This window comes from Lithobates pipiens, unplaced genomic scaffold, assembly GCF_037356315.1.
Source record: "Lithobates pipiens isolate NorthernLeopardFrog02 unplaced genomic scaffold, aLitPip1_a1.2 Scaffold_23, whole genome shotgun sequence".
Lineage (NCBI taxonomy): Eukaryota > Metazoa > Chordata > Amphibia > Anura > Ranidae > Lithobates > Lithobates pipiens.
This window is the reverse complement of record NW_027507785.1, coordinates 14,793,790-14,814,420: the sequence shown is the minus strand read 5'-3', so window position 1 is coordinate 14,814,420 and position 20,631 is coordinate 14,793,790. Positions and strand designations below refer to the sequence as shown.

The 20,631-nt window shown below is 44.0% G+C and overlaps 1 protein-coding gene across 1 annotated transcript in view; it reads left to right on the top strand.

Moving 5' to 3' along the window:
- XRRA1 (X-ray radiation resistance associated 1) overlaps positions 1-20,631 on the top strand; it is a 114,192-nt gene that overhangs the window by 42,119 nt on the left and 51,442 nt on the right. The window contains exons 6-10 of the mRNA XM_077451201.1: positions 1,704-1,801; positions 9,620-9,753; positions 10,811-10,915; positions 16,047-16,270; positions 18,721-18,770. Of these exons, the coding sequence (XP_077307327.1) occupies positions 1,704-1,801; positions 9,620-9,753; positions 10,811-10,915; positions 16,047-16,270; positions 18,721-18,770 (611 nt within the window). The remainder of the gene's footprint in view (positions 1-1,703; positions 1,802-9,619; positions 9,754-10,810; positions 10,916-16,046; positions 16,271-18,720; positions 18,771-20,631) is intronic.

The window sequence follows — 20,631 nt, the reverse complement described above, 5'->3', positions numbered from 1 at the left end:
TTGGGGATAAAAAGAAAGTAAGACACTGTCTTACTTTCGGGGAAACACGGTATTAAGCCATTACTAAAATAAATAAATAAAAATGCTATAAATCTATCTCCTATTTTGTAGACGCTATAACTTTTGAACTTTTGTGGAAAACCAATCAATATATGCTTATTACGATTTTTTTTTTTTGTTTTAACCAAAAATATGTAGAAGAATACATATCGGCCTAAACTGAGGGAAAAATGTGATTTAAAAAAAAAAAATTCGTGATATTTATTATTGCAAAAAGTAAAAAAATATTGTGTTTTTTTTTTTTTTTTCAAAATTGTCGCTCTTTTGTTTATAGCGCAAAGAATAAAAACCGAAGAGGTGATCAAATACCACCAAAAGAAAGCTCTATTTGTGAGGAAAAAAAGAATTAGTTTGGGTGCAGTGTTGCATGACTGCGCAATTGTCATTCAAAGTGCGACAGTGCTGAAAACTAAAAATTGGTCTGGGCAGGAAGGGGGTGAAAATGCCCAGTATTGAAGTGGTTAAAGAGCACCTGTCATTTCAGATCCATCATGGCAGCGGCATCCTTTCTAATCAGCCTGGTAGTGGAGGAGGGGGCCAAACTTCTAGAAGATAGGGCCGGCGGCCCGTCTCCTGGAAGCGGGGAAGGGGCCCTGTCAGAAACGGATCCCAGTTCCCCCCCCCCCCTAAAAGGTGTCAAATGTGACACCAGATGGGGGGAGGAAGCAGATAAGCCGGGAGTTCCACTTTGGGGTGGATCTCTGCTTTAATTGGTAATATGGTGTTAGGCTCATGCTTCACTTTGGAGCATTCCTGTTGGTGGCCATTGACTGATTTGCTGCATATAATGCTCTTTTGCTGAGAATCTTGAGGTCGCTGTTTCTATGGTGGATCACTATGTGGTTGACATAAAGCATTGTCCCATTCATCTCATTGTAGGTATATAGATGGCTCTTTCCGTATTATACTTAAAATAATACACAAGGCCGTTGTGCTCTTTTCTTGTTCGTTATTCAGCAGGAAGACCTTGTCCAATCACTTTAAGTGAGATGAACCCATCTGGATTCAAAGACTAAGAATGTTCTCATCACTTCTACCATTGTTCGCGGAATGCGCCTTTTTTTTCCTATCTACTGTACTCTATAACCGAACACATTCCAACAACTAAGATGCACAGATACTTGTTGGTTTGATTTAAAAGATAACTTGAGTTGTTCCAGCCTGCTCAGATCAATGACAGACGGTGGCTGCATGAACCAGCACGGATTTCCAAGTGCATCCTGGAGTGTACATCCATGTAGGATTGATGCACGGATCAGAACACAGGCAGACTGCATGGAACTCCTGTGAGGGTGAAGACGACCCTTCGCACCGGTGTATGGATCAGTAAGGCCATGTGAATGAAGCGTAACTGTTAGGCGATTTAAATCAGAAAGGTAAACAGAAGCCCAAGAGGAGATCACTACGTACCATATGCAGTGGGTCATGTTGAGTGCCCGTGTGCAAGGCAGTATCAACTAACTGCACCTTGTAATTGTTTACATTTGTCTGTTATTTGACACGGTTATACACACACAGGAGTTAGGACACAGCATATCAGGCCTGCGTGTCCTACCACCAGCAAAGGCAACACAAGGGGGGCCTACATCATTTATCCTTTGTCACTGCAAGTCTTGCTATCTGTGCTGCCTCTTCTTTTTCAGAGAATTTTCGGACATTTCTACAACTCAGAGAGCTCGAGCTGCCTTTAAACAAGATCTGGTGTATAAAAATCGAACCGGGGGATTTCCCACATCTTGAGGTGAGGAACCTTTTCTAAATGCTATTCTATCCTTGTACTGGGCTATAATCTTGAGGAAGCAAAATTGATGATCTGCAGTGATCAAGTATGGGTAGCAGGCATGTACTGGCCATTGGGACTACAGGGAGTTTCCCGGTGGGCCGATGGCTCAGTGGGCCGGTTTCAGTGACAAAGTAATGGCTGCGCGGCTTGCCCTCAACTTCATGCAGTGATGTGAGAAAGATGAGAAAAATATAGAGGAGAATAAGTGAAATAATAAAAGAGGTTAGTGAGGACTCCTTATGTTATGCTACTTATGTTTTTTTGCACAATTACGTATAGTTTTATATACTGTTTTTGTGCTTGTTTGCAAAATTAAAGTGGGCTGGTCTGGATGAAGTCCAGGGCCAAATTTTTGTCCCAGTCCAGTCGTGATGGGTAGAATATTTATGGACCTGTGTTGGGACAGATATACTATTAAGTACTGTGGGCCTGTCCCCATAGGCAGCGGGACAAAGAGGTGGCTTTCCTCATATTATTACTAGCCACATATTATTATTATTTTTTTGTTTCAATAGTTTTTATTTCAGGTTTTCATATTTTCCATAGTAATACAAAAATACTACATATTCTAACAGTTTCGTAGTTCTAAGCATAACATCATACTTTAACACTAATATAGACTTTCGAAGATATGGAGCTAATTTATTATCTGTCTAAATGCTATTGATATTATTGCTGTCATATTTGTATTTCTCTAGTGGGGTCCGCGTCTGTTCTAATATATCTTGTTTACATTTCTGTAAAATGACCTGCTCTATTTTGTCAGCTCCATTTCGGGTACCAATGAAGATAACCGTACCCGTATGGATAGAGTAGAAAGGAAAGAATGGAGAGCAAGCCCTTGTACACACGATCGAAGATTCCGACGGAATGTGTCCGATCGGAGCGGTTTGTTGGATATTCCGACTGTGTGTGGTATGCATCGGACTGTTTCCGTTGGAATATCCGTCGGACCAAATTTTCCAACTTGCCGGAAATATTTTCCGACAAACTGCTCCGATCGGACATACTCCGATCATGTGTAGAGAATTCCGATCGGACAAAGTGCCACGCATGCTCAGATCAAATTCCTACATCAAAGCTATTGGCTACTAGCCTGAACTTAGTCCCATCGTAACGAAATTACATCATCACGTTCTGAAAGATCGGATTTTCCGACAACTTTGTCCGACCGTGTGTATGCAACAGTTTCGGACAAAATCCGTCAGACTAAATCCGGCGGATTTGGTTGTCAGAATCTCCGACCGTGTGTACAGGGGCTTAGAGTTTTTAGTCAGATAGAGAGAAAGAAGGAGACCTCTTCATGTCTTCTTTGTTGCTTTTCATTCACTCATTGCCACTGTGAAGTTCCTGCAGTGAAAAATAGATTTTGTGTATGGGTCTGTCACACGGCCTTCTATGCACAATGGACATACAATATATTACAATGTACACAGGGATCCATTAGCAGGAGATATAGGAAATATTTTTCTGGCAAATCACAGACATTGGTACTAAATAAACCATATTAGGTGCATTTTAATCAGCCCGTTACATGCAAAAAAGTTTTCCGGGGGCCTTGAGGACTTGTGAGCGTATTATGGACAATATTTATCTGCTACTAGTATTGTGCTCAACATACAAAGTGTAAACTGAGGCAAAGCAGGCACATCTATAATCAATACTGGTGATTAGCTGTTAGCAAGCCATTTGTAGTGGCTGACTTAAAGTAAAAAAACATAAAGAATCCCTCTTTAAACAGGATTTTTTTTATGTATTAATAATAAAAAAAAATGTAAGCATCACTTCCACAGGATTTCTGGAACCCCCCCCCCCCTGCCCCCTCTCAGTTTATGTACATGTGCAAATGTGTCACAGGGCTTTGGGTGACGGGTCCTGACAGCCCAGTGGCACATCTGCTCATGTGCGGGTTACACTGTACATCTTTGCATGCGCATAGATTCCCCGCGCACGTGCAAAGACAGGTACCATGGCCAAAAACTGTGCCAACCTTGCGAACATAGGTACCGTATTTATCTGCGTATAACACGCGCCGGTGTATAACACACACCCCAAGTTTAGGAGGGAATTTTAAGGAAAAAAACTTTTAGGAGGGAAGTTTAAGGAAAAAAAACTTACATTTAAATGTCCATCAATGCAGCCTTGTCAGTGTCCATCTGAAGCCTTGTCAGTGTCATATGCAGCCTGTCTATCATTGCAGCCTTGTCATGCAGCCTGTCTATCATTGCAGCCTTGTCATGCAGCCTGTCTATCATTGCAGCCTTGTCATGCAGCCTGTCTATCATTGCAGCCTTGTCCATCGTTGTCCCCTTGTCAGTGTCATTTTCAGCCTTCTCAGTTTTATATTCAGCTTTTATTTTTAAAAATGGTGCCACCGAGATGTCCTGTGTATCTCGGCGGCGCTCGATAGGTCTCGTCCGCCTTCGGCCGTTGACGTCGGCTTTCGGCCCTTCTCGTCGGCTTTCGGGCCCTTCTTGTCGGTTTTCGGCCGCCTTTGGCCCTTCTCATTGGCTTTCACCCGCCTTCGGCCCTTCTTGTCGGCTTTCGGCCCTTCTCGTCAGCTTTCGGCCGCTCTCGGCCGTTCTCTGCGGTTTTCGGCCGTCGAGCAGGGCCGAAAGCCGCCGAGAAGGGCCGAAGGCGGCTGAAAGCCGCCCAAAGGCTCCAAAATAGTGGAGGATCGGCGTATGACACGCACCCGCGATTTCCCCCTGATTTTAAGGGGGAAATTGCTACTCCAGGCGGTATCGCTTGTGTTCACACCATCCTAGTAGTAGGAGGTGAAGGGTGCCGGCTCAGCAAGGTCAAATGGCAGAAAATTGAAAAAGGATGGATGCACTCCAAAATAATGCCTTTATTCAATAAAGCTTAATCCATACACCAGAGACACAGGTTCAGATAAATGCTGACGCGTTTTGCACCGTCAAAGGCACTTAATCAAAGCACAGGCGCTATGATTAAGCACCTTTAACGGTGCAAAACGCGTCAGTTATTATCTGGACCTGTGTCTCTGATGTATGGATTAAGCTTTATTCAATAAAGGCATTATTTTGGAGTGCGGCCATCCTTTTTTCCATTTTCTGCTATCCTTGCGATCATGCTGAAAACATCCTGCACATGTACAGATGTGCTTCTGCCATATCCGCACAGGCGCCATAATGGGAGTGCTGGAAAAGCTTCCTTTGTTTTTATGTAACTGTAAAAATGCACATTTTGGCATACGTGTGAAAAAGAAAAAAAAAAAGAAAAATGTTAGTCTACAATTGGATGAACCACAACAGTGAAAAAAGATTGGGTGTTGATTACCTACTTGAAGACTAGGCCTTTTCTGACTTTTATTGTTTACAAGTTTAAATTGGTATTTGTTGCTAGAAAGTTACTTATAATCTCCAAACATTGTATATATTTTTTATTAGAGACCTTAGGGAATAAAATGGCGATTATTGCAATTTTACGTCGCATGGTTTTTGCACAGTGCTTTTTCAAATGCAATTTTTTGGGAAAAAAAAAAAAACACCATAAATACCCCAATTTTTTTGTAAAATATAAAAGATGATGTTACGCCGAGTAACTAGATACCTAACATGTTACGCTTTAAAATTGCACACCTTAGGGCAGTGATGGCTAACCTTGGCACCCCAGATGTTTTGGAACTACATTTCCCATGATGCTCATGCACTCTGCAGTGTAGCTGAGCATCATGGGAAATGTAGTTCCAAAACATCTGGGGTGCCAAGGTTCACCATCACTGCCTTAGGGGGAAGGAAGAGAGAGAACCCAACTCTCTTTGTAGAAAAGCCCTTTTTTTTTCTTTTCCCTTTTTCTCTTTCTATTATCGGCTTCCCCGGTAAATCATACCTGTGTACAAGTGACAAAAATGTGAGTATAGCCTTATATAATAATAGATACTATATAATATAAAAGTACCATCATGCAGGTTGATATATGAAAAATTGGGAAGGTGGATATGTGAGGGCAGTTGCTGATGCTGACCAACACACATGACCACCTAAACTGATTAATGGACTATCTCGGCACTGATACAATGACAAATTGAGTGTGATAAAAATCTAATTTTAATACATATAAAACATACAAAGATACTAAAAAAGACACCACAAATAACTGACTACTAACTGACTACTAACGGGTTCCCCCATAGAGTTTCTATTGGAGTGGAGTATAGGTTGTTTCCTCTACCGGTTTGGCGGCAAAAAAACGCTTCTTCAGGAGGGGTGGTCTATGAAACAGATAATACATTAAGACAAACCATATTTACAGAGCAATATAAACTTTAACAACATATTACAAACAATGTTAAGTTAGGAAGACCTGTGTACAAGTGAGACGTGGAGGGGAAAAATGTACATGAACTGTAGAATGGATATATTATAGAGAGGGGGGAAAACGCCCCCTTCTTCCTTGGTCTTTCTTTTTTCTTTATCAATTTGTTTAAATAATGGCTATATATATATATATCTATATATGTATATCTCTATCTATCTATCTATCTATCTATCTATCTATCTATCTATCTATATATATATATATATATATATATATCTCTCTCTCTGTATATCTATCTATCTATCTATCTATCTATCTATCTATCTATATATATATATATATTTATCTTTATCTATATATATATATATATATATATATATATATATATATATATATATATATATATATCTCTATCTATATACATATATCTCTATTTCTATCTATCTATCTATCTATCTATATATCTATCTATCTATATATCTATATATATATATATATATATATCTATATATATATCTATAAAATGAATCAATGCATCGAACGATAGATCAATCCACCAATAGAAAAACAGCGCGTAATACTGCGTTTACAATGGGTAATAATAAAGTGCAATCTTCTATTCCAAATAAAACATTTATATATAATAATCATGCATGAGTCATTAGTGTGCATTCAGTTCATAAAAACGGCACATATATCAAACTTGTGGTTCAACTCAAATGTTCAATGATTCTCCCTTAATGGTCAATCCAAACAGGGAAAAACTCTGCCACAGTTCTTTAGGTATATGGTATATATTGCCCCTCTGCCAGGAATACACCTCCACATATGCAATGACATACACACAAGCCACGCCGGGGGGATATGTGAAAGTGAAAAGATCCCCCTTTGGTATTACTCTTACCAGACTCAGCAGGGTCCCTCAGATGATGTCAATATGACGAAACGCGTCAGAGTGGAACCATACGATACGAGCATAGCAGTTCTGACAGGAGAGAAGAAAGACGGACAGCCAAACCGTGAGCTATTAGCGTGTAACAACTCATAGCTGTGGGTGGTAGGACTCTCTCTCATCCTGGTCGATTCAACAAGCTGTGCATTTAGAGTGAACCAATGCTTTTAAAGATTTTACGTTTGTGAGTGCAATATTTGTGTTTTTTTTTTTTTACTAAATAAAACTTTTGGTGTATGACGGAATTACACTATGTGTGTTTTTTATAATTGCCCTTCTCCGAGATTCTGATCACCTGGTGTCTATGACGTGGATGGAACCCTGTATTAGGAGCCAGCAAGAGTGAACTATAATGCCCCGTACACACGAGAGGGATTAAGTCTGACAGACCTCCAAAGGAGTTCCGCCGGAGTTTCGACGGAGTTCTGGCGGACTTTTCGACCGAACGGACTTGACCACACACCATCACACCAAACTCCGACGGAGTCAAACGTGATGACGTACGACTGGATTCGACGTAGGAAGTTCATAGACAGTAGCCAATAGCTGCCCTAGCGTCGGTTTTAGTCCGTCGGAGTAGCACACACACGAGCGAATTTTTCGAAGGGGACCGGGTCCGGCGGAGTTCCGTCGGGAAAATTTGAAGCATGCTTCATTTCTAAAGTCCGTCAGACTTTAGCGAAGCTAAAGTCCGTTGCAGCCCACACACGATCGGATAGTCTGACGGACTCAGTCCGTCGGAGTTTGGATGTCGAAAAGTCCGCTCGTGTGTACGGGGCATAAGGCTTGTGAAACCAGCTGAGTCTGGTAAGAGTAATACCAAAGGGGGATCCCTTCACTTTCACATATCCCCCCGGCGTGGCTTGTGTGTATGTCATTGCACATGTGGAGGTGTATTCCTGGCAGAGGGGCAATATATACCATATACCTAAAGAACTGTGGCAGAGTTTTTCCCTGTTTGGATTGACCATTAAGGGAGAATCATTGAACATTTGAGTTGAACCACAAGTTTGATATATGTACCGTTTTTATGAACTGAATGCACACTAATGACTCATGCATGATTATTATATATAAATGTTTTATTTGGAATAGAAGATTGCACTTTATTATTACCCATTGTAAACGCAGTATTACGCGCTGTTTTTCTATTGGTGGATTGATCTATCGTTCGATGCATTGATTCATTTTATAGATTTTTGTTATGACATTTGTGTGGGTTTTAAGTTTAAATCCCTTTTAAAACAGCTGCTAAATAGAAGTACACTAAAAAATTCCACAGCCACCAGAAAACAAGCACAAAATTTAGTGTTAGCGCCTGTATTTGTTCAGTTAACGGGGTGGTTATCTGCAACAAAATTGGTGTTTATATATATATATATCTCCATTTCTCTATACATGCAACTAAATTTGTTTTGTTTATATGTATAAAAATTGTTGAAACAAAATACAGAATTTAAAAATTCCCGGTCCCCTCCCACTGTTTCTCAGGCTGGGATCACACCTATGCGAATTGGATGCAGGTTTCACCACATCCAATTCGCATGACAGGAGATTGTGACCGGCTCTCTATGGAGCTGGTTCACACATCTGTTGCTGCTGCAGAGCGGCTTGCACAGCAGTGCTGTGCGTCTTTGGCTCAGTTTCAAGGCCGAATTCAGCCAAAAATTCGGCCCTGATTTGTCCCGGAGATGGAAAACAGGGACGCACTGGATCCCTACTGCGAGCCGCATCCGTCAGAGGTGTGACCCCTGCCTGAAAGCGATCAAGCAGCTAATGAGCTGCTCGGACTGCTTTCATGAGAAAGCCAGCTGCCTTCGGGAAAAAACAAAACAAAACACTGGGGTTATGGCTGATAAACAACTTGCAAACCGCAACATATATATACGTATTGCAGTCGACAAATGGTTACTGTATGGTAAATTGCCTGTAAAGATAAAATTTAGGTGTTAAAGGGGCACTTAGGTAATGAAGTCAGTAATCGTGTGTGTGTGTGTGTGTGTGTGTGTATATATATATATATATATATATATATATATATATATATATAAAATATAGCACAGGGTATAGTAAGCACAAATGTCCAAACAGTAGCAACGTGCACTGAACAACCCCCTCTCCTGCTCCACACTCCATATACAGTGCATGGTAAGTCACTCTTCCCCGGGTCTAATATAAAATCATACAAACACCATTGCAGGCACTCATATTCTCTCCGATATTGCTTTATTGGAGATCCTACACAGTACAACAACCGACATGTTTCTGCCTATATCGCCTTATTCATAGATACACTAAGGCCATATAGGCAGAAACATACCTATGAATAGGGCCAAATAGGCAGAAACATGTCGGCTGTTGTACTGTGTGGAAGGATCGCCAATAAAGCAATATGGGAAAGAATGCGAGTGCTGGGAATGGTGTTCCAATGTTATAGTAAGCACTCATAGGTCTTCCAATAGACTCTAGAAGTAAGCAGAAGTTTGGTTTATTACTCCAACATTGCAGTAGACCAATGCATGCTATGTCTTGTATCACAGGTACTGGATCTATCATACAACAGCCTGTCTCCAGGGGACATTGCACAGCTAGGAGTACTCCCACGACTCAGAGTACTCTACCTAACAGGAAATGAGCTGACTCAGCTGCCCCCTGACCTGACAGCTCCACCACGGTGAGTACCACTCATAGTTGCACATTAAAAAAAATGGTTCCTCATGCTTACGATGTACACGGACAATCTCGATGGCCTCTGACAGATTTGGTGTTATGAGGCTATGCTTGCCAACAAGCGAGGTACTAGGAAAGTCTTTGATTCGCAATGGAAAATGTGGACTGACCGGTTGAAAGTGAGTTAAGGTGATGGAATGTCTTTGCATGTTTTTGCTATCTATGTATCTATCAGCCATTGGACCTAAACGTTTGTGTTTACTTTGTTGTACTTTTTTTTTGTACTGTTTGTACCGTGTTTGTAATCTTTTTTTAACTTTAAAATGAATTTTAAAAAAATGGAAGAAAAAAAAAAATGGTTCCTGTTTTTGATTTTCTACATGTGGCCTACTAACATTTGGATTTAAAGGGAAACATTTTTCTTTCAAGGTAATGTAAAATGTAAAAACGTATGAGTGTGAAAGGGCCTTTATGCTTTGATTTTAGTTCCTTTTTAGTTAAAGTATATGCAATTGTAACGTATAAATACATTGGGGAAAGTGTAAGAAACCATGAAATCAGACCGAGACGTACAGTTAAATCACACTTGTTTAATAATAAAAATAAAAAGAACAAACATAGTCAAAGTTCAGTAACCGGAACGGATAGTCAGGCAAGCCAGAAGTCAGGGATCAATGTGGTAGAACAGCAAGCAGGATCTGGAGCCAGAAGGGATGTCAGCAAAGCAAGTCTTTAAACAGGAATGCAGGAGATAGTCTCTGTGATGTTGACCAAGGCGAAGGCAGAGCTCCTCTGGACTGAATGGCTTAAGTAGGCAGGACTGACGAGCAGGATATCATCAACAGCTGAGTAACTGTGGAGAGATGGGAGCTGGCAATTAGCTGACAGCTGAGCAGGTAGTTTTGCGAAGCAAGGGCTGGGCCCAGCCCTGACGGTAAGAAAGGACTGGGAGAAGGATGACATAAACATGAAACCGTCCCTTACATTAGCAGTTATGTGGGTTTTATTGGGGTGTCATGAAATGAACAGCTAAGATCATCTAAAATTCTCTTCCTATGCAGGAATGATGACAATATGACAATGTTTCCATGTCTGGAAATTCTGATGTTGGATAACAATAGACTATCACACCCATCCGTATTCGTGAGCCTGGCTGGACTTAAAAGGTAAACTCTATGCAATGATAAGACTGAAAGCAATCCCTTATTATAGGTCTTTGGGGTCCCATATTAGAGCAATCATGGGGGGGGGGTCTACGTACGCACAGTCCATTGTTCATAAATTTGCAACTGTCGGGCTATAACATACAAAGCCTGCACTGCTGGAATTGTAAGACTATGTAAACACGTTTCCTGGATGCAGACCGGTGTGAAGGGCTTGTAGGTCCAGCTCACTCACTTACAGTGCCTTGCAAAAGTATTCACACCCCTTGGCATTTTTCGTGTTTTGTTGCCTCAACCTGGAATTAACATGGATTGTTTGAGGATTTGCATCACTTAATTTACAGAACATGCCCACAACTTTTAAGATTTTTATTTTTTTATTTTTATTGTGAAGCAAACAACAAATAGGACAAAATAACAGAAAAAGTCAATGTGCATAACTATTCACCCCCCTAAAGTCAATACTTTGTAGAGCCACCTTTTGCAGCTATCACAGCTCCAAGTCACTTTGGATAAGTCTCTGAGTCTTGCCACATCTTACCACTGGGATTTTTGTCCATTCCTCCTTGCAAAACTGCTCCAGCTCCTTCAAGTTGGATGGTTTGCGTTTGTAAACAGCAATCTTTAAGTCTGACCACAGATTTTCTATTGGATTGAGGTCTGGGGCTTTGACTAGGCCATTCCAACACATTTACATGTTTCCCCTTAAACCACTCAAGTGTTGCTTTAGCAGTGTGTTTGGGGTCATTATCCTGCTGGAAGGTGAACCTCCATCCTAGCCTCAAATCACACACAGAGTAGTACAGGTTTTGCTCAAGAATATCCTTGTATTTAGTACCATCCATCTTTCCCTCAACTCTGACCAGTTTCCCAGTCCCGACTGCTGAAAAACATCCCACAGCATGATGCTGCCACCACCATGTTTCACAGTGGGGATGGTGTTCTTTGGGTGATGTGATGTGTTGGGTTTGCACCAGACATAGCGTTTTATTTGATGGCCAAAAAGTTAAATTTTAGTCTCATCAGACCAGAGCACCTTCCTCCATACATTTTGGGAGTCTCCCACATGCCTTTTCACAAACTCAAAACGCGCCATTTTGTTTTTTTGCTGAAAGTAATGTCTTTCTTCTGGACGCTCTGCCATAAAGCCCAACTCTATGGAGCGTACGGCTTATTGTCGTCCAATGTACAGACACTCCAGTCTCTGCTGTGGAACTCTGCAGCTCCTCCAGGGTTACCTTAGGTCTCTGTGCTCCTCTCTGATTAATGTCCTCCTTGCCCAGTCCATGAGTTTTGGTGTGCGCCCGTCTCTTGGCAGGTTTGCTGTTGTGCCATGTTCTTTCCATTTGGTTATGATAGATTTGATGGAGCTCCTAGGAATCGTCAAAGATTTGGATATTTTTTTTAGAACCTAACCCTGACTTGTACTTCTCAACAACATTGTCCTTACTTGTTTGGAGAGTTCCTTGGTCTTCATGGCAGTGTTTGGTTAGTGGTGCCTCTGACACACAAAGTTTGAGATCTTGATCTAAAATTTTCCGACAACAAAATCCGATCGTTTAAATTCTGATCGTGTGTAGCCGATTGAGACGCACAAAGTGCCACGCACGCTCAGAATAAATTACAAGACGAAAGCTATTGGCTACTGGCCTCTTTATAGTCCCGTTGTACGTGTTCTACGTCACCGCGTTCTGAACGATCGGATTTTCCGACAACTTTGTGCGACCGTGTCTATGCAAGACAAGTTTGGGCCAAAATCCGTCTGAAAAAATCTGACGGATTTTGTCGTCGGAATGTCTGACCGTGTGTACGGGGCATAAGACTTTTTTTTTATTTTATTTTTTAACAATTTACGTTTGACATTCCAGCCATCTATGGCTAGCTTTAGGCTTGGTTCCCATCTATGAAGTTTGTGATAGATCCGTTTTTTCAGTGCGTTTTGCAGTTTTGTACACATGTTTTTCCCACATTTTTTTTTTTTATGCGCTTTGCGTTGTCTAATGCCGCGTACACACGACCGGACTTTTCGAGGGACTAGCTCCGACGGTCTTTCCGACGGACTTTCGGCGGAGTTCCGATGGATTTTCCGAATAAACGGACTTGGCCACACACAATCACACCAAAGTCCGATGGAATCGAACGTGATGACGTACAACCGGACTACAATAAGGAAGTTCATAGCCAGTAGCCAATAGCTGCCCTAGTGTCGGTTTTTGTCTGTCGGACCAGCATACACACGGATTTCTCGGTCCGGTGGAGTTTCGGTGGAAAAATGTAAAACATGTTCTATTTCTAAAGTCTGCTGGATTTTTGGCAAGCAAAGGTCCGATGGAGCCTACACACGATCGAATTGTCCAACGGAATCGTTCTTTGCTGTCAAAAAGTCCGGTTGTGTGTATGCGGCATTATGCTTGTTGTTATTTTTTTGGCCAGTTTGTTGTTGCGCAGCAACATAGCGGCAAAGAACAAACTACATGCTTTTCTGCAGCTTCTCCAATGAAGTAAATTGAACCAAAAACACACAATTTTGCATTTAAAAAAAAAGTCCCATCAGCTGGAAAAAAGCCTAGATGTGAACGCCTCCCATAGGAAACCATGTTAGATGGACTGTAGTGCGTTTCTGAAAAAAGCACTAAAAGAACGCATTGGTGTGAACCAGGCCTGAGTTTCCCTTCACAATTGTCTTGATGAACCGCGCACTTAACCACTTGCTGACCTGCTCACGCAGATATACTTCGGCCAGGGGCGGACTGACAACTCATGGGGCCCCCAGGCAATAGGAGATTATAGGGCCCCCAGGCAATAGTAGAAGATTATGGGGCCCCCAGGCAATAGATTACGGGTATACACACACACGCATACAGTATACACACACAATATACACACACCGTATACACACACAGAGTACACAAACACACGCTGAAAGGTACTGGAGAGGTGGGGCAGCTATAATCTTGGGATTTAAAAAAAAAACAGATTTATACATACTGTCCCTGGTTTTATTGAGGCTTGCAACCCTGATGGGGCCCCTTGGTGGCATGGGGCCCACGGGCAGTGCCCGAGTGCCCGAATGGTCAGTCCGCCCCTGACTTCGGCTCTCCTGCGCGAATCGCTGTACCTGTATGGCGGCTCGCACGGGTACATGCTGGTGCCGCACTCTCGCTCCCGCTGCGGGAGCAAGCTCGCGGGTCGGGCGGATTCTGTGACCCGCGATCGCCTATTACAGAGGCAGAACGGAGGAGTGCCTTTGTAAAACAAGGCGATTTCCCGTTCTTACAGGGGACACAGCTCATCACACAGCTCTACCAATATATTTTCCCTCACAGTCACCCGATGTGGATCTAGGAATTCACAAAACGTGTTGTGTACTCACCAGGATCACATCATAAGACCACTGTACAGGAGAGTACTGATACCATCCGAAACACAAAATTGTCTGGTTAACCACTTCAGCCCCGGAAGGTTTTAACCCCTTAATGATCAGAGCATTTTTTTTTTTGCGATACGGCACTGCGCCGCTTTAACTGACAATTGCGCGGTCGTGCAACGTTTTACCCAAACAAAATTGACGTCCTTTTATTCCTACAAATAAAGCTTTCTTTTGGTGTTATTTGATCACCTCTGCGGTTTTTATTGTTTGCTCTATAAACAAAAAACGTTACAGTTACAATATATTTTTTAGTTTTTTGCTATAATAAATATCCCCCCATTTTTTTTTTTTTTTAAACAAATTTCTTCCTCAGTTTAGGCTGATTATATATTCTTCTACATATTTTTGGTAAAAACAAAACAAAAAAAAGCGTATATTGATTGGTTTGCGCAAAAGATATAGCGTCTACAAACTAGGGGATAGATTTATGACATTCATTATTATTATTAGTTTTTTTTTACTAGTAAGGCCGCGTACACACGGGCGGACTGTTCGCCCAACTTTGTCCGCTGAACAGTGTTTGGGCGGACAGTCCGCTCGTGTGTGGGCTTTCAGCGGACAGTTTCAGCGGACAGTTGGACGGACAAGGTTTTTCGGAAATTCCGAAAAACTGTCCGCTGAAACCTTGTTTCAGCGAACAGTCCGCTCGTGTGTAGGCTTGTTCGTCAAACAAAGTTGCGCGCATGCTCAGAAAGGATTTACACGCCGAAAGCTATAATGCAGTGTATAGGGCGTCGTATTTTTCGTCCCGTCGTACGTGCCGTTCACGTCATCGCGCACGGTTTCAGCAAACTGTTCGTTCGTCGTGTGTGGCCATGTCCGTCCATGCTAATTTTGAGCGGACTGTTTGCCGAAACTGTTGGACGGACAAAGTTGGGCGAACAGTCCGCCCGTGTGTACGCGGCCTTATAGCGGCGATCTGCAATTTTTTTTTTTTTTTATCGGGACTGTGACATTGTGGCAGACAGATCGGACACTTTTGACACTTTTTTGGGACCAGTGACATACAGCGATCAGAGCTGAAAATAGCCACTGATTACTGTATACATGTCACTGGCCGGGAAGGGGTTAACACTAAAGGGGCGATCAAGGGGTTTTCCCAATTCACACCTGAGACCTTGTAACACTAACGAGTCGCATGACACTGGGGAGGGAAAATGGCTAATTGAGCCTAATTTGGACATTTTCACTTGCTCATTCACCTGTTACCATATACATTTTGTATATTCAAAGTTTAGTACAGTGGCTTAGAGGTAGCACTTCGGGTCCTTTGTTCAAATCCAGACCAGGACATTACCTGCATGGAGTTTGCATGCTCTGCCTGTGCATGGGTTTCCTCCCACACTCCAGACATGCTAGTAGGTTAGTTGGCTCCTATCTAAACTGACCCTGGTATGTATATGTAGGAATGAGACTTTAGATTGTAAGCTCCTTGTAGACAGGGACTGAGGTGAATGTACACTATGTGAAGATCTGCGTATTGTTCACGCTACATGAATTCCTGTAATAAATAGACGTTACACACTGACCACACAGCCTGGCTTGGCACTCAGAGTGGCTTTACCAACCGGGCGTTCATCATGAATTCCTGAGTTGGGACACCATCCCCCCACTTCCACATGTGTCTCCTGTATGAAGAAAGAAGCTATTGATTTCTTATCTTATTATATATTCTAATGATTAATGTCCTCTTATTGTCTGTAGTCTACGTCTGCTGAACCTGGACAGTAATGGGATCACTGCAGTCCCATACCTACATCAGTCTGAGAGCAGCCTGCCGGGCCGAGAGGCAGAGGATATGGACTCCACTGTGAGGGGTAGTCACAAGACCCCAGAGATGAGTGATAGAGAGGATTCTCTGTGTGAGGGGATGGAGGAGAAGCTGCACTACATGGTCCTACCCAGCACCAAGGATCCAGATAGGACAGGTAAGTGATTTGCAGTCCTTTAATATCTATGGAGAGTGACCCTCTGTCCTCCCACCTCTATGACCAGTGGCCCTCTGTCCCCTCATCTCTATGACCAGTGACCCTCTGTCCTCCCACCTGTATGACCAGTTACCCTCTGTCCCCTCATCTCTATGACCAGTGACCCTCTGTCCTCCCACCTGTATGACCAGTGACCCTCTGTCCCCTCATCTCTATGACCAGTGACCCTCTGTCCTCCCACCTGTATGACCAGTGACCCTCTGTCCCCTCATCTCTATGACCAGTGACCCTCTGTCCTCCCACCTGTATGACCAGTGACCCTCTGTCCCCTCATCTCTATGACCAGTGACCCTCTGTCCTCCCACCTGTATGACCAGTGACCCTCTGTCCCCTCATCTCTATGACCAGTGACCCTCTGTCCTCCCACCTGTATGACCAGTGACCCTCTGTCCCCTCATCTCTATGACCAGTGACCCTCTGTCCCCTCATCTCTATGACCAGTGACCCTCTGTCCCCTCATCTCTATGACCAGTGACCCTCTGACCTCCCACCTCTATCGCCAGTGACCCTCTGTCCCCTCATCTCTATGACCAGTGACCCTCTGTCCCCTCATCTCTATGACCAGTGACCCTCTGTCCTCCCACCTCTATGACCAGTGACTCTCTGTCCTCCCACCTCTATGACCAGTGACCCTCTGTCCCATTATCGCTATGACCAGTGACCCTCTGTCCCCCATCGCTATGACCAGTGACCCTCTGTCCCCTCACCTCTATGACCAGTGACCCTCTGTCCCATTATCGCTATGACCAGTGACCCTCTGTCCCCCATCGCTATGACCAATGACCCTCTGTCCCCTCACCTCTATGACCAGTGACCCTCTGTCCCCTCACCTCTATGACCAGTGACCCTCTGTCCCCCATCGCTATGACCAGTGACCCTCTGTGCCCTCACCTCTATGACCAGTGACCCTCTGTCCCATTATCGCTATGACCAGTGACCCTCTGTCCCCCATCGCTATGACCAATGACCCTCTGTCCCCTCACCTCTATGACCAGTGACCCTCTGTCCCATCATCGCTATGACCAGTGACCCTCTGTCCCCGTACCTCTATGACCAGTGACCCTCTGCCCCTTACCTCTATGACCAGTGACCCTCTGTCCCCTCATCACTATGACCAGTGACCCTCTGTCCCCTGACCTCTATGACCAGTGACCCTCTGACCTCCCACCTCTATGACCAGTGACCCTCTGTCCCATCATCGCTATGACCAGTGACCCTCTGTCCCCTCACCTCTATGACCAGTGACCCTCTGTCCCATCATCGCTATGACCAGTGACCCTCTGTCCCTTCACCTCTATGACCAGTGACCCTCTGTCCCTTCACCTCTATGACCAGTGGCCCTCTGTCCCCTCATCGCTATGAGCAGTGGCCCTCTGTCCCCTCATCGCTATGAGCAGTGGCCCTCTGTCCCTTCACCTCTATGACCAGTGACCCTCTGTCCCCCCATTGCTATGACCAGTGACCCTCTGTCCCCTGACTTCTATGACCAGTGACCCTCTGTCCCCTGACCTCTATGGCCAGTGAACCTCTGTCCCCTCACTTCTATGACCAGTGACCCTCTGTCCCCTCACTTCTATGACCAGTGACCCTCTGTCCCCTTACCTCTATGACCAGTGACCCTCTGTCCCCTTACCTCTATGACCAGTGACCCTCTGTCCCCTCATCACTATGATCAGTGACCCTCTGTCCCCTGACCTCTATGACCAGTGACCCTCTGACCTCCCACCTCTATGACCAGTGACCCTCTGTCCCCTCACCTCTATGACCAGTGACCCTCTGTCCCATCATCGCTATGACCAGTGACCCTCTGTCCCTTCACCTCTATGACCAGTGACCCTCTGTCCCCTCATTGCTATGAGCAGTGGCCCTCTGTCCCTTCACCTCTATGACCAGTGACCCTCTGTCCCCTCACCTCTGACCAGCGACCCTCTGTCCCCTCACCTCTGACCAGCGACCCTCTGTCCCTCACCTCTATCACCAGTGACCCTCTGTCCCCTCACCTCTATCACCAGTGACCCTCTGTCCCCTTACCTCTATGTTAGGTGACCCTCTGTCCCCTCACGTCTATGACCAGTGACCCGCTGTCCCCTCACCTCTATGACCAGTGACCCTCTGTCCGCCCATCTCTATGACCAGTGACCCTCTGTCCCATCATCGCTATGACCAGTGACCCTCTGTCCCCTTACCTCTATGGTAGGTGACCCTCTATTGCCTCCTCTCTAGGACAAGTGACCCTCTGTCCCTTCAACTCTATGGTGAGTTGGGCTTTAACAAAAAATGTCCAAAAGACACTACATTCACCAAATGCCCAAGAAAAAAAATCTCATCTTTTCTATTACAGACTCCCTTTAAACTTTACATTTAATGACTTTTTTTTTGTTGATTTGCAGAGGTGATATTCCCGTCCATCCAGAGCGCCAAATCTTCTAATCCCTTCCCAGTAAGTATTATACAGCAATCTCATATTGAATGATCAGAAAAATCTTCCACATGGACAGAGATAGAAATCTGCCCGGGATTCTACCTTCCCTGACTTTACTAAAGAAAAGACTTTTAATTCCTGTCTGACATATCACCAAATAAAGCTTTGTTTGATATACACCGATCAGCAATAACTTTGTGACCTCTGACAGGTTAAGTGAATAACATTGATTATCTCATTACAATGGAAAGTCAGTGGGATATATTAGGCAGCAAGTAAACATGTTGTCCCTGAAGTTGATGTGTTCAAAGCAGAAAAAATGTTCATCACAGTTTTTTTGTTTATGGGACGGTGTAGATGCAGCTTGGTCAGGGTGCCCATGCTGACCCGTGTCCACAGCCAAAAGTGCCTGCAATGGTCACTTGAGCATCAGAACTGAACTGGAGCAATGGAAGAGGGCGACCTGGTCTGATGAATCACGTTTTCTTTTACATCATGTGGATTGTGAGGTGTGTGCGTCACTTATCTGGGGAAAAGATGCCATTCATGTGGATGTTACTTTGATCCGTACCACCTATATAAACATTGTTGCTGACCAAGCACACCTCTTCATGGAAACGGTATTCCCTGGTGGCAGTGGCCTCTTTCAGCAGGATAATGCACCCTGCCACACTGCAAAAATGGTTTAAAGTGGTTGTAAACCCTTACAAACCACTTTGACCTACAGGTAAACCTAGATTAAGGCTTACCTGTAGGTCCAAGAAATATCTTTGCCTAAACACAAATATTTGCCAAAACACAGGCGCCGCTGTCTACGGCGCATGCACCGTAGACAGCGGCGCGCAGGTGCACTGAGCGTGCCGCTGTCAGTGCCGATATGCCTCTAGTGGCGGCTCCCGTGCGCATGCGCGGGAGTGACGTCATCGCGGCTCCGTCGAATGACAGCGCCAGAGCAGTGAGACCCACCAAGAAGATGGAGGCTCCGTACGCAAGGGGACAGTGGTGACTTCGCTGGCTCCTGTGTCAGGTAAGTGACACACAATGGACTACTATGCGATGCATAGTAGTCCATTATGCTTTACCTTTGCAGGGAATCAAAGAGGAAGTAAACCCATCAGGGTTTACTTCCTCTTTAAGAATGATTTAAGGAACACAATGAGTTTGAGGTGTTGACTTGGCCTCAAAATTCTCCAGATCTCAATTCCATTGAGCATCCGTGGGATGTGCTAGAAAAACAAGTTTGATCCCCTTCTCCCAACTTACAGGACTTATGCAGCCCATACATTAGTCCCTTTTTTTTTTTGTTCTGCCAATGGGTTAAAAAAATATACCTGATTCCCCCATCCACATCAAGTGGAATCCTCCCCGATGAGCTATTGTATTCTGACCTCAGGGAGGCTTCAAAATGCATTGATCAGCACTGCAGGCTATAGCCTGTGGCGCTGATCGAGTGGGGGAAAAATCTGAACAACTTCTGTGCAACCACAGTGGCCATATATGGATCGTATTTCAGCCGTTCCCTGCTGAACCGGACAAAGTTCAATCGATGTATGGCCGGCTTTAAGGGATCTGCTACTGATGGCATGGTGCCAGATACCACAGCATACATTCGGAGGTATAGAGGAGTCCATACTTCAGTGGATTTGGTGGCAAAAGGGGGACGTACTCAGTATTAGGTGGGTGATCGTAAAGTTATGGCTGATCGGTGTATATATATCACTTTGTTATCCTAAGTCAGCTTTTCTCAAGCTTTTAACCCCAGGGGAACCCTTAAAATAAATTTCAGGTCTCGGGGGAACCCCTGATAAAACCTACTCATTGGGGGTCAATGGGAACAATGCCCCTTACTTTGGTGTTCATGGAGAAGAATGCCCTTTTT